This window comes from Carassius carassius, chromosome 31 (assembly GCF_963082965.1).
Source record: "Carassius carassius chromosome 31, fCarCar2.1, whole genome shotgun sequence".
NCBI lineage: Eukaryota > Metazoa > Chordata > Actinopteri > Cypriniformes > Cyprinidae > Carassius > Carassius carassius.
Genome location: NC_081785.1, coordinates 2957112 through 2976306, shown reverse-complemented (window position 1 = coordinate 2976306; position 19195 = coordinate 2957112). Strand labels below are relative to the sequence as shown.

General features: G+C 36.6%; 1 protein-coding gene across 4 annotated transcripts in view; it reads right to left on the bottom strand.

Moving 5' to 3' along the window:
- Window positions 1-19195, bottom strand: part of LOC132111334 (neuronal PAS domain-containing protein 3-like) — a 285327-nt gene that overhangs the window by 128978 nt on the left and 137154 nt on the right. For all 4 annotated transcript variants that reach the window (XM_059518543.1, XM_059518544.1, XM_059518545.1 and 1 more), the window contains one exon: window positions 11175-11257. In XM_059518543.1, the coding sequence (XP_059374526.1) occupies window positions 11175-11257 (83 nt within the window). The remainder of the gene's footprint in view (window positions 1-11174; window positions 11258-19195) is intronic.

Below are 19195 nucleotides of genomic sequence, written 5' to 3'. Positions count from 1 at the left end.
TTTCAAATGTGTTCACCAGCAATTTAGCTGAACCACATATAATTTAATACTCAATTTAGCATACTTATAATCAAGATGCTATTAAAATTTTATCCAAATACAAAAAGCAAACAACGCTCACATTCGAGATACTGTAACATTTCCAGTTTACAAACACTAAGTGGTTTTCCAACTAAAGTGATGCTTGCTGGTATATGATAATACAGACAGCATCCTCTGTTCTGTCTAATTAAACCTCTTAAACACCCACACAACAGCAGCGAGAAAAAATTATCATATAAAAGTAAGCGGTAGACCGCAGAAACAACTTGAGTGCTGAAACGTGAAAGGAAGGAGGAAATGAGAGATTAACAAAAAAGCTAAAGAGACAGATGTAGAAAGCAGAATAAAAGAAAACACATGGTGTCCTAAAACACTGTAGGAGGCCAAAAGATTGATGTTTTAATTTTTTTGTGTGAAAGAGGAGGAAAAAGAACTGGAGAATGGGGATCATAAAAAAAGAATGCCCAATCGCACTACAGTTCCAATTCTTTAATGATTGTCCTTTAATGATTCTTTTAGTACTTGAAGAATAATTGGTCCTAACTGGAGAAGTGTGTGATTTTTTTCAATGTTACAATAATTACATTCCAGTTTGATGTGGCAAGCCAATGTGTTATTTCAGTATCACTGAGGGTATATCGTTTTCATTAATACTTAAGTGTTTATTGTTATATTTCTGTTTTTATTTTAAAAAGTTTCAGTAATTTTGTTGTGTTTTTACCATTTTATTATTATTATTATTATTTTTTACTCATCTTTATAGTTTTTATGAAATTTTAGATGTAGTTTCTTTAGTACATTTAGAAAAGAAAAAATGTTGCATTGGTAATAAGCTGAAAAAAATAAAGTTTTTTTATTTTAGTTAAGGTTTATTTTAAGTAACTGATGTTTTTCTTATATATTTTCAATGAGATACTATACTATCTGTTTTAGAAATTTTTGTACAACAAGATTAACTAAATGAGAAATTCAAATGAGAAATGTTACTATCAGTCTGCAATTGTAGCTCGATAAACCCAGAGGATAGGATACAGACATTGGGTTCCAGTGTTTCAGTTCTGAATAAGACCCGTTTCTTGGATCCCAACCCGAGCAGATAGAGAGAGACAGCACATGAAGAGGAAGTGTCTCTTTTGGGGAAGGTGCCCTGCGCCTGTTGAAATTCTGCAGGCATTTCAAGGTTGTTATCTATTTCAGATCAACAGTGTGGGTCAGGGTTCACGGCTGCCCGCGTTCTCCAATCCTCTGCAGACCTGTGATTGACAGCAATCAGCATCTCACCGGCATCACTCGGGAGACAAAGTGAGGGTCAAGACAGGGGGCGATTTGGTCTGTCATTTTTAATTATCCAAATGATATTCACAGACAAAACCTCTCCCATCCATCAGGGCAGGGCATTACCATAGACAATGTTTGTTTAAAGACTGGCCTATAAAATCAAACAATTATGAATGCAGACAAGCCTTGCTATTGACTGCATAAGTAATAAGGGTGGATCTATCTCCCTCCACCTTCTCCCTGTCCAAATTCCCACTGCTAATGAACCAGAAGGGTTGCGCAGGAAACAGAGGCCGGATCATCAAAATTCCTCTCTTTGCATTGCCCATGACCTTTTTTTCCCCCCAAGATCCTTCGGTGACGTCCGGTCAGGTTTTATTGACAGAGTCTTAGATGAAACTAAAGGGCTGCCGAACGCAGAAATACCGTTCGTACATTAGCATGCGCTCAATAGTGCATTAACATGTATAGGCGTGTTATAGCATTCTGTACTGTAGTATTTGACATTACCGTCCATTCGCAAAAACTCCCAGTCCGCGCGCCCATTGCGAGGGTCTCGAGGGCAGATCATGTACGGTTGTCACCCACTCGGCGTTAACAGAGTATCTGTTCCACCTGCCACATGTGCTCATGTTCTACGTGTGGCAGTAAAACACCTGCCACCTAGTGACAGGATAACTCAAACACTCCTGCACACAGCTGCCACCTGCCCACAAACACACACACAAACACACACACACACACACACACACACAAGCACCAGCTGCTACTGTCTGACTGCCATTTCTCCCTGTACATATATATATATATATATATATATATATATATAGTTGAACGGGTTGCAGACATACTTAGATATGAATGGACTTGCTGCTCAACATTAAAATACTTTGCCAGTGCTCGTTGTAGCAGTTGCAGTGCACTTCAGAAACCCTCCCCCTTCCCCAGCTCCACCTGTATAGATCTGCAACGGGGTAATTTCATGTGTGTTATATATGGGGTTATTTCAAATATGTTATACAGTATGTTAGGGCTGTAGCTATCGAATATTTTAGTAATCGAGTATTCTACCAAAAATTCCATCGATTAATCGAGTAATCGGATAAAATGCGTTTTTGCTTAATTAAAGTGCAATATTAATTATGCAAGAGAAAATAAGACTACTGGGTCTCTTAAAATGAACAACTTAGTTTCCTTTTTTAGAAAAAAAATATTTTTATTTTTTAAATGCATACAATGCAATGCATACATCAAAAATAAACATTTAATTATTACCCATTGTTTCTCTGTCTGTACTTGTACTGTGAACAATGACAAGAAAGTTGACAGATGAATTAAGTGCATTTAAGTGCCATTCAGTTGGGGTTTTAAATAAAGCATTTTCTGAGATGCACATTAAACATTAAACACATAGAAAATTAATTTATCTTTTAATTATTGAAAATTAAGCAAACTTAACTTTTTGGTAAACAAAGGGAATTTACTATTAAAAATAAAACATGGACGAAATGTTGTGTGATTAAACCTTAAAAAAATAATGTTTGATTTTTTTTTTTGTAGTAGGATATATACATTCTGCTGAACAATAGTAATATATCTCTGGCAAATACTTGTCTTTGAACCGGACTTTTATTTTGACGGGTTGACGTACCTTTACAGCTCTGTGTATGTGATGTGACGCTAGTTTTACTCAAATCAAACGGTCAAATGCTCATGAAGTGACTGTCAGAGCAGTTCTGGAGATGTTGTTCATGTGTTTACGTCCTTATTTAGTGAGACAGCAGATGCTGAAATCACCGGATTATAAACTGTAAATTCCGTTTTTATGACTGGATTCCGCGATTCCCTCCGCGAAATCCTAGGGCCCTAGTTGTGGTATGCCAGCTCTCTTGCAATGGACATACGTTTGCCCGCGCCCTCAAATCAAAACACTGCTGACTCCTTGCAGTGTGCGATTTCAGACGCTGCGCTTGTGTCTCCTTCCGCTTTGTGGGTGACGTAAACGCGTTGTGTCACATTAAAAAAAAGCATTGCGAAAGAACCTGACGTGAGATTTAAAATAAATTAAAAGAGGCTTAGAGGCAGAGGAATTTGCCTCGATCATTTTTTTAATCGAGTTACTCGAGGAATCGTTTCAGCCCTACAGTATGAGCAGAAGCAGTATTTCTTACTTACTCACAGCAGGATGTCTGTTCAACTTCATAATGCATTTTTATTGCATCTTATTATTTAGAGTACCATGGCACCATCTTGGCAATACGAGGATAACAAACTCTGTTGAAAGCAGTTGGGGCCTCAAAGTTGCACAAAGTTGTTGTCTACCTAGGGCGCTCTAAATGAGTCATTTATGAGGTTCTGTTTCAGCTAGGACACAGCAGTCTTCCTGTGAGAGTTCATCTCTATATCACATCTCCTCTGTCCAAACTGTACAGCATCCAGCAAATGAGGTGACATGCAATAATAGTGTGCTTGAGGAGGGTGCCGGTAGCAGCATGTGGCTAATACTCCAACCTAACCTAACCGTGAGAAAGAAACAGTGGGAAATCTAGATGGAAAGAGTGTGAAAACTCATCCGTCGTGTTGGATGGCCATTGAATGGATGATCTGTCAGGAAGCCATCCGACACATGAGATAAGATTGAGTTGAGTGTGTGCGTGTGTGTTTGTGTGTTTATGGATATGTAAATGCTGTTCACATTATGTTATGCAAGTTAGTGAACCACAACAAGAAGGGCTCTGACATGTTTGCTTTCAACAGCAAATTAGTGAATGAAGGGAAAGCTATAGAGATCCTCCGACAGCTGATACAAATAAAAGAGCTAAAGCAGAAAACACTGACCTCAGACACGCTCACACTGTGATCTCAAGCACTGCGTGATGGACATCACAGAAAACACGCCTGCCTCGCTTTTACAAATCTATGCGCTGTGAATGCAAGACAGACCTGGACTAACAGAGATGGAGATCAACCGAAACTGAAGCCAACAAAGAAAGAAAGAAAAAGAAAAAACAGCAAAGAAAGAACATAAAATACTATTATACTGCTCATACTGAGAGATAGAGATTTGATCAAACCTCTAACTTAAGTATTACATTTGAACATTTAAGTTATTTCAACTTGTATGTGTATTTTGGTGGATAAGTGTGCTATACATTTTCAAAGTGATTGGACTTACAATTTTTACCTGACTGATAATAAAAATAAAAAATATAAAAAATCTCACAGACTTGCATTTACACCAGAATATTATAGAGTCTTCCAAACAAAAATGTACTATTTTAGAAAAAAAAACAAAGTTCTAAATAAAATAATGCTCCATTCATAATAAATCAAAGGGTGGTTATTACTCTACATTAAAGAGTTATCACAGGAATATCTGTGTGATTTAGTCATTGTTCTGTAATGTGTTAAGTATGCTCATAGGCACAGTTTTCTGCATAATGGTGAGCTTGTTAAGAACAGTTATTTATGTGCATAATAACATTATGAGAAAATTGCAATAACACCATCCATTCCTTTACAAACACACAGCTTGTCTTTGAAAAAAAAAAAAATAGTTATTATTTTCTTACACTCATGTCCTTCTAACTCTTTCTTTCTCCCATACAATACAAAAACAGATATTTTGAAGAATTTGTATTCTATTATTTTGCATAAAGTGAAGGCATATGGTGACTGAGGCTGTATTGTACCACTCATGATTGTCATAAAAGTAGGGGGAAAAAATTACGCTGTAAGGTTAAACCTTTTTTTTTTTAAATGATACAAAAATTTATGAATTAATTTAAATATCAATTTATTAATCTTAATATGAGGCACAGACTAAAATATAATTATGAAACAATAACCTGTGCAGTTTTGGTCTAGACTGATGTACTGTATGTATTTTTAATTGGTCTTAATTATTATTATTATTATACAGCATCAGTAGCAGTAAAATAAATAAATGAAAAACAAATTATAATCTGAAACATTTATTTTATGACTGAAAGTAGTAGCAGTAGTAGTTGAAAATTACAATAGATATAAAAATACTTAAAAAATGTAATCTGCAGCCATTTTTTTTATTATTAGTAGTAGTAGCAGTTGTAATCTTTACCCCTTTTTTTTGTTCAAAGACAACATGGAGGTGAGTAAATGATGACAGCTTTTTCATTATTGGGTGAAGTATCCCTTTAACCTCTAGAACTAATGGCCCTGGCAAAGTCATAATGGACGTACTGTATAGCTCTCAGACTGGGGCCTGACATCCCTAAAACCATCTGCATGTATGAGAGGATCTTGACGTCTGGAGGATAAGGTGCTTTGAGGTGAAGAACACCCTCCCTGTGTGTTTTTTTCCTTCTCTGCCACCTTCTACCTGATCTCACCGAAGAGCCAGAGAAGCGTGATGGTGATTCCTTCAACCTGATTACAGCCGGTGACAGACGGGCTCAAATTCACTGCCTCGCTCCACCTTGATGTTATGCAAATGTAAACAGCTGTCATTTCTAAAGCTGTCGTCTTTGCGCTTTCCTCCGGTGTGAGGATCGAAGGGTTTTCAAAGTCTTCTCTTTTTTAATCCTAGCCCTATTATCACAAACAAGCCAAAAACAACAAAGATGATGCTCCAAAACAAACAACAAGAGAACGAAAGAAAAGAAAGTAAACAAGAAGTTGATGAAAGATTGAGTGCTGGAACCTGAAGCTGTGAGACTTATTAAGAGGCGTTTGGTGTACTGTCACCTCATCACTTCCCCATAGGTGCGTGCATACACACACACACACACACACACACACACACATCAGAACACATCAGAAACCACGATAAGCAATAAATAACAGCGCTGTTAATTTGTTCAGAGAAGATCAGAAAGTTTCTGACATGCTGTCTGGCACATCCCTGTTATGAAATGCAAAAACAGCGGATGCCTAAAAGAGAGCGAACAGTGTCCACATAACAGCAGAAAACTCCACAGATATCCACAGAACTGGATAGCCTGCCACAGTCTGCACGCTCTCCACCCTGTTGTGTGGTTGTTTATCAAATATTTTGGAACATTTGACTATGCTTTCATACCAATAAGTTTATAATGGTTGCTTTAATATATTCCATTCAAAAATCAGAACAGGAAATGCAATTAAAGTCTGCAGATTCCATGCAGGCCAGTAATCCTCAACCTGTTTGACCTTCACGGCCTTCCATAGTCCATAGTCAACAATATTCAAAGGCCCATGACTTTTATAGTTGCTTGTCATTTACTGGATAAGGATTATGGATATATAGATTAGTCAACATTTGAAGTGGATCAAAACCTATTATCAAAGTTGTCCTAAAACCAAAAAGCGTTCTTGTCTAAGAACAACTTTGACAAACTTTTTAGATCCACTTCAAATGTTAACCACATACACACACACACACACACACACACACACACACACACACACACACACACACACACACACACACATATATATATATATATAAATTAGTCCATTATTACTCACCCTCAAGACATCCTAGATTATATGATACATCCCGGAGTTATGTAAAAATTGTCTTTGATCTTTCAAGCTGTTTAATGTTGCAGTGCTTCAGTCCAAAAGAAGTGAAATAAAAAGCACCCATTCTTAATAAAAAGTGCCTCATCTGGCTCGGGGGGTTGAACAAAGTCCTCATGTAGTGAATCGATGCATTTTTTTAAGAAAAATAACCATATTTAAAATGCAATAATCAATTTGATGTAGCCAGGCGGCAAGGAAGTCGACCGGAAGTTGAAGTCAGCCGGGTGCTGCCATCTTGTAGCAGAACTTCATTTGCGTTAGCATCCCATTGACCTCCCATTCATTTTGGCGTCACTTTGACAGCGAATAACTTTACATCTGAGGCGTTTAAAGACTCCATTTGTCCATTATTTATTTCTAAAGATACATGACAATGTATAAAGTGCTCCATTACCTTCTATGTTACATTATGGCCCCGTAGAAACAGTTTTTGTAAAAATAGGCTAACGATTGCGTCATAACCACTCGACTCTCTGTCGCACAGTAGAGAAATTACCGTACAGACAGGAGGAGAAGCTCGCAGGCAATTAACTTAATATGGCATACTGGCGTTACATTTTAAAATACTATACAAAATAATTAATCAGAATACTTACTCCTGCTCACTCATGCCAAAGAACTCCCCGCTCAAGCTCGCCATCTCTGCAAGATTAACGATGGCAGTTTGCACGCACAGTTACTAGAAGATTTACATCTGTCAGACAGGTTGCTGACGTCATCAAGCTTAGTTTGAGTCTGCGCGTCAGAAACGGAAGTGCTAAAAATAGCTAAAACTGGGCTTCACTTGTCTCAATTGAGTTTCAATGGGGTCGCTGTGTCCATTTCTTTTACTGTCTATGGATGTAGCTTGCGCTCACAGTTGTACACGGAAGAAGTTCCGGGGCAATGACGTATGGAGGTCATCTTTGCGCATCACTCAGAAGTGATGAACGGGGAAACTCAGGGAAGAGATCAAAACAAAACGGTCACTAATTAGAAGTACAAAACAAGGATTTGAAGATGGATTTTTTTTTTTACAAAAACGCATCGATTCGCTACAGGAGGTCTTTTTTCATTATTATTATTTTTTTAAATTATTATTATAATTTTTTTTTATGAATTTATTATTTATTTATAAGGAAAAATCTGTCATGATAAAACTCACACACTTTTTCTCTTCCTCTGATGTTTTTTGAAGCTTTGCAGTTCTGATGGCGGTCAAGGTCAGGCCATATTCCAGCTCCCAAAACACGTGTGTTCATTAACATTTAGCAGCTTTGTAAACTTTAACTCACAGCTAACTTACTGACGAGTCTTATCTCCTAAAATGAATAAAAAAATGGTTCAGTCTCTCTCAGTGCTCTGTGTCTATGACCATACAGTGCTTTTGCCCTTCACAGGCAGCTAAGCTCTCATCTGCCTTAAAACCAAACCCAGAATTTATGATTCATCTCTTGCTAAGCATGATCTGGGTGATATAAATGCTATTATTTAACCGGGTGGAAGCGTTGAGCACTTTGACAGAGGACTTCTGAGCTATCCGCTAATGACCTAGCGCTGCTGTCAGAATCAATCCGGCCTGCTGCCAACACAAAAGACAATGCACTGTGGAAGTGGACTGTCACGATCGTAACCAGTCGTCGTAACCAAAAACATCCATCCAAACATAAACCAAACAAGAAGACAAGGCAAGGGCAAGAACTGACGGACATGAATTAACATTCAACATGAAACAAGGACTCCGTGACTAAGACTCAGACAGACCAGGTATAAATACACAAAAGGATTATGGGGAAACAGGAGACAGGTGGGGAACAATCAATTAACTAAACAAGGAGGAAGGTGACCAAATAAGGAGACAGGAAGTGATAATATGATAAACACCGTGGGAACTGAGGACACCTAGTGGGAACCCAGGGAACACAACCCAGACACTGTGACATGGACATAACGGTCATTTCTGTGGCCCAGAGTGCCGGCGCTGCCTGTGCTGACACCAATGAGACGGCAACACCATTGGGCCAAAAAGAGAGGCTATTGGAGGAAGAGTAGGGTGCTAAAATGCAGAAAAAAAGAATTTTTATTTATTTGTTTTACTTCAAAGTGTTTCAACTATACATATTTTTAAAGTATGTCAGAATTTGACTGGATTGTGAAAATCAAAATCAGTCAATCAATCAAAATCAATGATCAGAATCATTGGAAAAAAAAAACCAAATAAATTAATGGTACAGTTATAGTTACTGTGTGAAATGCAAAAATACAGTAATTTAAATAGCATCAACACAATCTGGAGTTTCCGATGAAAGTTGAAAGCTGCATAGTTTAAAAGTGACTTCTGTGTGAGTGGTGCTTTTGACAATTGACCTGTTTCAGACCAGAAAACATAGATGAAATTTCACTAATGTGCCAAAACCTTGACTGAAGAAAAGTCAAATTCGGAAAAAAACAAAAACAAAAAAAAATTCCAGAAGAACATGATTTGATGAATCCTTCACAATTAAACTAACAAAACAGTAAACCGTATATAAAGTATGAATGTCATCAATTATTCATCAATTATTAAAAATAAAGGTTCTTTATTGGCATTGATGGTTCCATGAAGAACCTTTAACATCCATGGAATCTTTCAAATCCACAAAAGTTTTGAAACTAATATTATCAACAAACCAGCAACTATTTCATACTTCAAAATGAACCAGTTAAAAACCAATATCATTATTAACCAACCAGAACAAAGAACTCAATGCTGTCTTAAAACAAACCTATTATATTAGTCAAACAAACATACCTATGTAACTAAGTAAAAGCACTTATGTATGTGTGTGTATTTATGCGAGCGTCCGTTTGCTGGTGAAAAACGGTTAGCAGCTCTGCCTTCACATCCTCTTTATTAAACGCTATCAAACACGGTTTAAGCTGTCTAAAATTAGCCTCGGCACTAAACAACTAATGACTGCCTTGCATCCATTATTAGTTCATTTTCTTCAGATCAATCACCAGCCGAGCATGCTTTTTTTTAAATGTCATCCTAAAACTTTTCACAATCAATTAAGCTGAAGATTAATGGGGACAATTTGCCAGGAACAAGTCCTTCCTTGAAAAAGCCACGCCTCGACAGACTTCCAGCCTGGTATTGGTGTTAATTATAAATTTCCGCTTTGCTGACACACACTTAACCTGTCGTAAGGGAACAGCTCTGGCAGTCCTGGGACCAGCGAACCGCTATTTAAATATTCCTAATCCGCTTTTTTGGACACAGGTGACTGGTGTAAATTGTGCTTTTCATTCTGTGTCATTAAAATGAATTTGAAAGGAGATCAGTGCTGTAGCTAGGAATGGATAAAAAAAGTTTTTTTTCCTTCTATGAGGTAAAATAAGAAAATCACGAGCTTTCCTGAAACACCGGTAGGCTGAGAAGTGTCATCCTTCATTTACTCACATGATAAACAGCACAGAGACGCCACATATATCCTGAGACAACAGACCTGTAATCTCGAAACACACACATTACTACATCTGTGAAGGATTTCATTCATCCAGGTCAATGTAGAACGCCTGCTAGAATTTATTCATAAACAACTGGAATTTGCTGTTAATCTTATGAATATTTATGAACAACAGATTACTAATTGTCTGATGTCAAAGAGGTCCAAGATGGGGAAATATAACTTTTCATGCTGCCTTCAATACAACTAATGAAAATTAAGTAAGTACATATAATTAACTTATTGTGGTCAGAATATAACAAGCATATTGGACAATTTCATAGTTTTGGCTGCACATTAAATTGTCATTTTTATGCTACCAAAGAAAATCTGGCAACTAGAATTGGTAATTTTTAGCTTTTATTTCAGTAATTCTTTATAAGCTGTCCACAAATGGCATTTAAAATGATTTGTATAGTCTACATTAACTCACTGATTCAACTGAAATGTAAATTTTACCCATAACAATTTACTTTAGGTATAATTAATTTTTTATTTTTTACTGAAACAAGTTTAAATCAGATGTCAGGGCTCAAAGAAAATCTATAAACATTAAATTAATGATCAAGTTTATTTATTTATTTCAAACCCCTGTAACAAATGCAAAAAAAAAAAAAAACATGCAAGAAGAAAATCAGCTCATACAGATCTTTTTTTGCTTGCTTTCTTAAAGAAGAGAGGAACAGACATATTCATGATTACATTTCAACTTGTGTTCATTACCTAATTTCCATATTAAATATGCATATTATGATCTTCATACCCAATGTTAGTCTCAAACCAAGAACATCAGGGTGTTTTGGATGAACAAAGACAGTTGAAAGAATTCAAATCTTATCTTACCTGCAGGATGTGGCTGCCAAGGTGAGGCTCAAAGATCTCTGCGGCAGCGGTGCTGGGGCTCCGCCTCCGCTGGGAGCCGATAGCTGCGGAGAGAAGCACACAGCATGAGTACATGAGCACGCACGCTTCCCTTTAAATCCAAACCAACTTGGGAATGGAGTCCACCTGTGTGATTTTAAAGAGAAAGGGTAAACTGTTGAATAAACGCATTTGCCCCAGTAATACTATGCCCCCGGTACTGTAAATACACAGATGCAAATCAAAGCCTCGGTACAACTCCCTTCTGCATATTCAGCCAGGCTCAGTGCTACAAAGCCCGCTGTTTATAGCAGCACTAATATCGCCACATCCATTGAGCTGCAAATCACCCGGAGAACAGCGCCCTCAGGGCATTTTTTCCAAGTTTCCAACTTTAAAGTCGACTCGGGCTCTGCTAAAAAATGGCCTGGGGTGATTTCAAACTTAACAGACCTTGTCCCACCAGAGCTCATTATACAGAATTTTATAACAAAGTGCTCTGTACTTCATTTTCCAAGCCTGGCCAGGCGTTAGGGTAATGTTGCTGAATTAAGTGCAATTAATGATGTCATAAAGCACTGAACGGCCATTAAGGATTCTCAAGGACCAGCAGCAAACAACGCTTTCAAATTGGGGAGGGCGCGACAGGAGGACGGGTGCCCAGGTGAGCAGCATGAGAGGGGCCGAGACACAAATCAGAGGCCTCTGTCCTTCAGAGAGCCTCAAGCTGGGTAAACACACTTTTCCCCTCTGGTAATGCTTTCAGCAGTAAGCTCTGTGTCCGCCCCGGAGGAACATTCGTGCCACAACATGAGCGGGAAAGGCAGCGGCAGCTGGAGCAGGGAGAGTGAGAGAGAGATGGGCTCTCATCTCTGTCCCTGGAGTGCAGGGGTCAGTAGCCACCACTACGGGTGGAGACATAAACAATCCTAAGCTGGTGGGACTCGGACACGGCGGCTCACAGCACACAGCAGAGGGAGCTCTCACGCCCCGAGGATCACACAGAAAACATGCACGCATACCTACACACCAAACACAGCGTGACACATGCATTCATGCACATGCATATATATGTGAATATTCCTCATATAAACCAATAAATAAAACTAAATAATGAAAAAAGAAAGAAAAGTCCCACACAACATAGAAAAGACACCATAAAATATACAAAATAAAATAAAATATTAAATTCAATTACAAAGAAGTCCCACACAATAATAATAATAAAAAAAAAAACACAAAATAGAATAAGCAACCTGAATTAAACCCAGTGTGAACAAAGCATTTAATGTGCTCTAGCAGACATCTGATCCCGTAAACCAACAGTACAAGCAATTCAATGAAGAATATACCAAAGTTAAGAGTTCACTTGACCAGCTTCAAATTACCCTCCTCCTCCTCTCTGTACTTAAAGAAGACATCTCCAGACAACAGCTCTCATCACACAAGGATCCTCACTTAAGACCACCGGATGGAAATCAGCCACACGTCCTCCAAATTCCTTGACCTTGAGGAGCTTTTATATTTCATAATAAAAAATGGGAACATGTTGAACCACAGATGAGCTCATTGAAACAAAGTACAAACCAAGTGGGCTGAATCTTAAAGCCTAATCTGTGGTGTTTTAAATTCTCTGTCACATGACATGTCAAGGTTTAAACAGACTTATCAACACAAAATAATGCATTTGAAAACCAATGCAGACAGATCCATGATTTTAAGACATTTACAGATAGTGAAAAGCAGCAAGCAAACAGAAATTAGCAAATAAAGGCATCTTAAATGATTCCCATGTCCCCTGGTTTAAGTACTATACTCAATACTGTCCAACGACTGTGTAGCCATCCCTCTGCACGCCGCCCGAGCGAGCAGAGAGATTAATATAATTGCATATTGATCTCAGGAATTATGCTCTATTAATCTGCTTCATTTTGTTCATGACGCAAATAATATATGAATGAAGAGCTCGCGGGAGCACAGAGGCAACACAATGTCTGTCCTGCCATGATTCTCCATAATACATCTCCTCTAGTTTAGCTCCCTGCCACAGCAGATTGAGGAAATACAAATATATTACACCAGAAACACGAGCAAATACATCACGTCTGACCTAATAAGTCCCATACAAAATACAGTAACAGCACTGTAAAATATACAGGATTGGTGTATTGAGTACAGGTATACTGTCAAAGACATATATGCAGATGCGATTTCATTCAGAGTATCGCCAACCCAAAAACGCAATATCCTTGACGCCAATTTGTGAACATGCAAATGGACAGACCAAGTCTGATATAGACTGATATAGAGATGCCATTTTATTATGAGACAATATTGTTTCCATTTGACACTTTCAATATGTAATGCTAGTCTTCAAGACCCGTTACACCACAAACAGCATTTGGTGCAAGACTGCAATAAATGCAATTTGTTACTCACCGCAGTGACAATTTCAAATCGCTTGCGCTATTAGAAAGTCAATTTAACTTTCACTTTTATAAGTCAACATTATTGTTAATGAATTCGAAATTGGCAGCAAGGCATCAGACTGTCATTTTAAATCTGCAATAATTTCTTGTGAAGCTTAGACCTCTTATTCCCTAGTCTTGGATTATTGGAGCTAAATGGCGGTCCCTGGCTTCACCAAAGGCTCAGGGGCAGGTACTGTTACACAAATTGCCAATTCAATTAACAGAGTGTAGACGCTCAACTGGCACCTGGCATGCAGGACGGCTATTTTGGCAAATGTCAGGTCTAATTCATCAAGCTGTCAATGCTCTCGCGGTCGGAAGCCACAGACAATGTCAAAGCCATGAACGGCACAATGGGAAGTCGCATAATCCTTATGGGTTAAGGAATGCTAACTCACATGCTAAACAGTGATCAGGCAAGTCCTTCAGGATCTGACCAGGACTAGGAATATGTTTTCGGGGAACTAGGGAACATCAGTCAAGATAGTCCCAACAAAACAGTTCTTAGTCCTTAAAATCACAGAATTCAGAAAGTATATCTGTCCCTTGACACAAATCTTTTTGTAAAGGCAATGTCTAATGTTTAACTAACTCAATTCAAATGCAAAGAGGCTAGTCAATCATAATAGCTATAAAAAGTCATTTGCATACATAATTTTTACATTCACAGCATGTTTACTTCAAGGGTGAGAAAGAGGGTGGAAAATATTCACATAAAACTAAATTAAGACTTTTAAAATTGAAAAGAATAATGATTAAAAGTAGAAGGATATGGCCCCTTTAAAGTAAAATCAACTCATAGATATTTTAACTTACATAAATGGATGCATTTCTAGTTGATTAAAGGTATTACATTAAAATGCATTACATTAAGGGTGTTTTCAAACCTGTCGTTAATTCATTGTTTTCCCAAAAATAAAATAAATAAATAAATATATAAGTAAAATAATATTACAATGTTGGAAAAAAAAAAACATTGGAAAAAATATGAAGGTATTATAAGATATAGGTATATATATATATCCATATATAGAGGTATATATAGATGATAGGTTTTTTCAGACTCATAGGTAGTTAAAAAAAACTTTGAATATCATTTAAAGTGGACTTTAAAATTAAAAATAAAATGTGCAAAAGTACCCATTTAAGTAACCTCAATTCACTGTCAATTGTCTCTTACATAAATGGATGCATTTCCAATTGAAAAAAAAAAAAGATATTAAGGTATTACATTGCATGATATTATTTTAAGGGTGTGTTCAGACTTATATTTAGTTTAAGAAACTTTTACTACAATTAAAAGTGTACTTCAAAATCTATAAAATAATATAAAATGAAAAAATTATATATTTTTTTAATTATATACTACGATAAAATAAAAGGATCAAAAGTTTAATTTAAATATAAATAATTGTGAAAATAATTCACAGCCATTTTTATTTGCATAAACAGATGCATGTCCAGTTGATTAAAGGTATTAAATTATCTTGTATCAAGTGGGTTTCAGACTTACAGTTAGTTCTATTTGTTCCAAAAAAGGGACTAAATTATTTTAATGTTGAATCAGAGGTGGTCTCAGGTTTGTTCGGAGTTAAAATATGTAAAAAAAAAAACACTAAAGATCTGAACCAATTGCTCCATACAAACAAGGTAAAAAAAACTAGTACATCATTTTAAACCAGTAACATAGTACTTAATTTTATCTTTCACAAATGAATTAATTCATGAAATGTACCATTACATATCAGAATGGAGTGGTTTGGAGGAGAGAAAATGGATAAGTAAGAGGGATTCATAATGTCATGTGAAAAGAGAGGTGGAGCAAGTTATTACACGCTAAAGAAAGATGAAAACAAACATTTTCTTTCAAATAAATCATGCACAATAAGACAAGGAGACTACATGGGGTCACTGATTTTAAACTGAACAATGTCAGATTTCTCCATGTTTCACCTGGTTCATTTGCTTCAACATCTGCTCTCATTAAACAGGAGTGAGTCCCATCACGATCAGGACTGAACGGCCCATCATGCACTAGGGCTGTCACTTTTCGTTCGAAAATCGATTGCACAATCGAACGGACCAACCAAAAAAGGCTTCGAAAACGAAAATAGGGAATCAATTTTAACAAAATATGTTCACTATTAATTTTAAAAGAATTAAACAAATTATGGATGTAACAAAACTCACAAACAAGCAGATAAAGAAAATAGAGAATTCCGAAAATGCAGATCTGATAATGTGTTCTTTTTTTGCAGTAGGCGTTGCGAAAGCTAGACAGAAAATACCCAGCAATTTTACATGCCTATAGTTTCACGGTTTCAATTGCTGCATCTAGTGTTTTCAAAGAAAATGAAGGACAATGGCATGATGAGTTATGAAAACGAGCCACCAATGCCAGCTGACAGCGACCCGCTTTTGTGGTGGAAGATTGGCAGTACGAAATAGTAGTAGTTGTCCCTGGGACATCTAAATCATAAATGCAGCCGGGTTGAAGAGTGCAGTAATGTTTTTCATTCATGGTTTTCATTTATGTTATGGCAGCAGTCCACTCTGCATATATTTTTTTCGAGAATGTTGCACTCCTGTTGCTGTTTGTTATTCTGCACAAAACTTCATGCCAATAAATAAGAAACATTGCTGACTTGTGCGTTTCCAGCGCTCTCTTTACATTCGTCCGTTATTTGGCGTTGAAAATGGAAACTACTTTTTTTTTTGACATGGAAAATCGATTTTACAATCGATTCAATGAACACTTATGTCTTAAAATCGAAAATGATTTTTTCACAAAAGTGACAGCCCTATCATGCACACACACCACAACATCTTGTGCACTTGTATAGTTGCATGTAAAAGTGCTGTGAGAACACAGCATGTTATTAGCTTATTCAGAAAATTACAGACTCTTCTTGTTTCATTGTTCATTTGTCTTTGAATGCAGCAAACGTCCCTCTAAGAGAAGAGCGGAAACCCAAGCCTGCGTTTCAGACAAAAACTCTTCATCGCAAAAGAGCCACAATGATATTCACAAGATTATAAACCAATCCCACAATACTGAGAAATCAAGGCAAATGGAAATTAGAGTTCAACGTTTCACTGAATCCAACCCCTTCATCAAAGTCTGCATCAAGGGAATTAAATTACACTTAAAAGAGCTCAAATGTCTACATTTTCTTTTCAGAAAAGGTTCAGAAAATCTAAACTTCATCTGTTTAAGGAACCAGATGGTCATGTGGCCATAAAATGAAATAAAATTTGTGCATTTCAGACGTATTCATCATAAACGTTCAAATTGGCAGAAATAAAACTTAAAAAAAAAAAGTTGTGTGCCACATAATATGTAAAAACAGAGTTACTATATATAATTGTATTGAATTTGCACAGATATATGTACAGAACACACAATAACTTGTTAATTAAATGCATAAAAAATTATTTGAATTCTTAGATGGGTGAAACTTTAAATGCACCTTTTTAATATGCCAGTTGCTCTTGATCACAAAATTCCCACAGGAATAATCTAGATTTTCTTACATTTGAAACTGTAAGTCAAATCTTTCCTTCCCACCCGGTGTCTTTTCAATCCATAATCTGCTCTTAATATTTTCCCAGGCCAGATCTCATTAAATAATTTACAGTGGTTGGGATAATGACAGGGCTGGATCGCTCTTCTCACACAGGCCTCTGAATAAGTGATGCCCGTGAAGATGGAGGTTGAAACATTTGTTTTAATTAGTTTCTTTTAACTGGTTTAAGTTTTCATGATGATGTGTTCAATAATCCATGCTCATCTTTTCTCCTCATTTATATCATCAAAATTTAAGCCACTTCATTCTGCGCTAATGACACCTCGCTCACCCGCAGTCTCTCTCTCTCTCTCTCTATCTGTAGCTCTGCTCCAAAACCTGCCCATCATAGAAAGCTTTTAAAAGACCCTATGAATTCAAAAAATGAGCTTTTTGGCTTTTAATCCATGTCTATTAATGATTAGTCCTATACAACTTCCTATTCAATGGGAAATACAACAACACAATAATATTAATAATATGTAATATCTGTATTAATATGTATATAATATACTATTGCGTATGTATAATAATATTACATAATAAATAGCAATATTCATTTGGTTCAAAAATATCTCATTAATTTGTCTTTGTCAGGAACTTAGTCAATAATACAGAAATAATAGCAGTATTGAATTATTTTAATATTTTGCTACTTCAGTAAACACAATTTGTTTTATTTGTACAAATTTGTACAAATGTATATTCCACTATATTTTATTAATATACAATTAAATAATCAATAGTAATGACTCTCAGTAATGTCTTTGTTTTGTCATAACTTAATCAAAAACATAAAAATGAGCAGCAGTATATAAGTATTTTCATATTTTGCTTTAAAAAGTATATAAGAACACATGATTGAAGAGAAACAAATCTGGTTCATGGAAAAGAATTTACCAATTCATTACAGTGAATCAATTTTAGTGGACTGAATTTCATTACAGCAAAGAAATCTACACAATGTAATAAAATATTATTATTATTATCATCATTTATATTTAAATTATAATTAAATACCAGAAAGTATTAGTAAAACAAAAAATGATATATATATATTTTTACACACACACACACACACACACACACACACACACACACACACACACACACACACACACACACACACACAGTATATACGGTATATACAGTATACTGCATATAGTATAGATACACCTTTTCATGGTATTTTGATTGATGTATCTGATAATGTGTTCTTTTATATAGTTATATATGAAAATATATTCTCATGACAATGCCCCTAAAATTCATCATTCTGACACCAGTCCAGGTGATCAGCAACTCAAAATCAGTTTATCTGCATAATTCACTCTGAAACAGGAAGCCATAAGATTGATGCATTACAGAGTGAGTTGTGTATCCAAAGCTCTCAAACCTGTTCACTATTCTCAGTGCGACTGGTATTATCTCTGTGTCTAAAACACACGGCGCCAACGCACATGGCACGAGTGGAAATCTCCAGCTCAATTGCTACGGAGATGCTAGATTACACCTTGAAGAGGCGCTCAGTGAGGAATAAATGCCTATGGAAAGCTTGTAGGGGCTCTGAAGTTCCCGCTGAAGTGATTTGGTATTTTATCATTGTGCTATTTCCTCTCATCATGAGCAGAAACAACTGTGTCAGATACAGAGATAAGAGGGCCGGGGGAGCGCGGGACACAAGCTCTCCAGCTGACAAGCACTGTCCACTCACGATCCGTATCAAAACCGATGGAGAGCGAAACAGAGCGACATCACACTCACAGCTCGCATTATCCTCAAAGAAGAGCCATTTCAAGAACAAAAGCCATTCATTTTCACAGATGCAGCAAACAAATGGCAGTAAAACACGGTGAACATACACCTGCTGTTTTAACTGGAAAACCTTGAGAACTCTGAATCGTGGAGCTGGTCATTTGACAGAGTGAAGCCTGTCGCCTGTCAATGTATTTCTGTCAAGTCAATC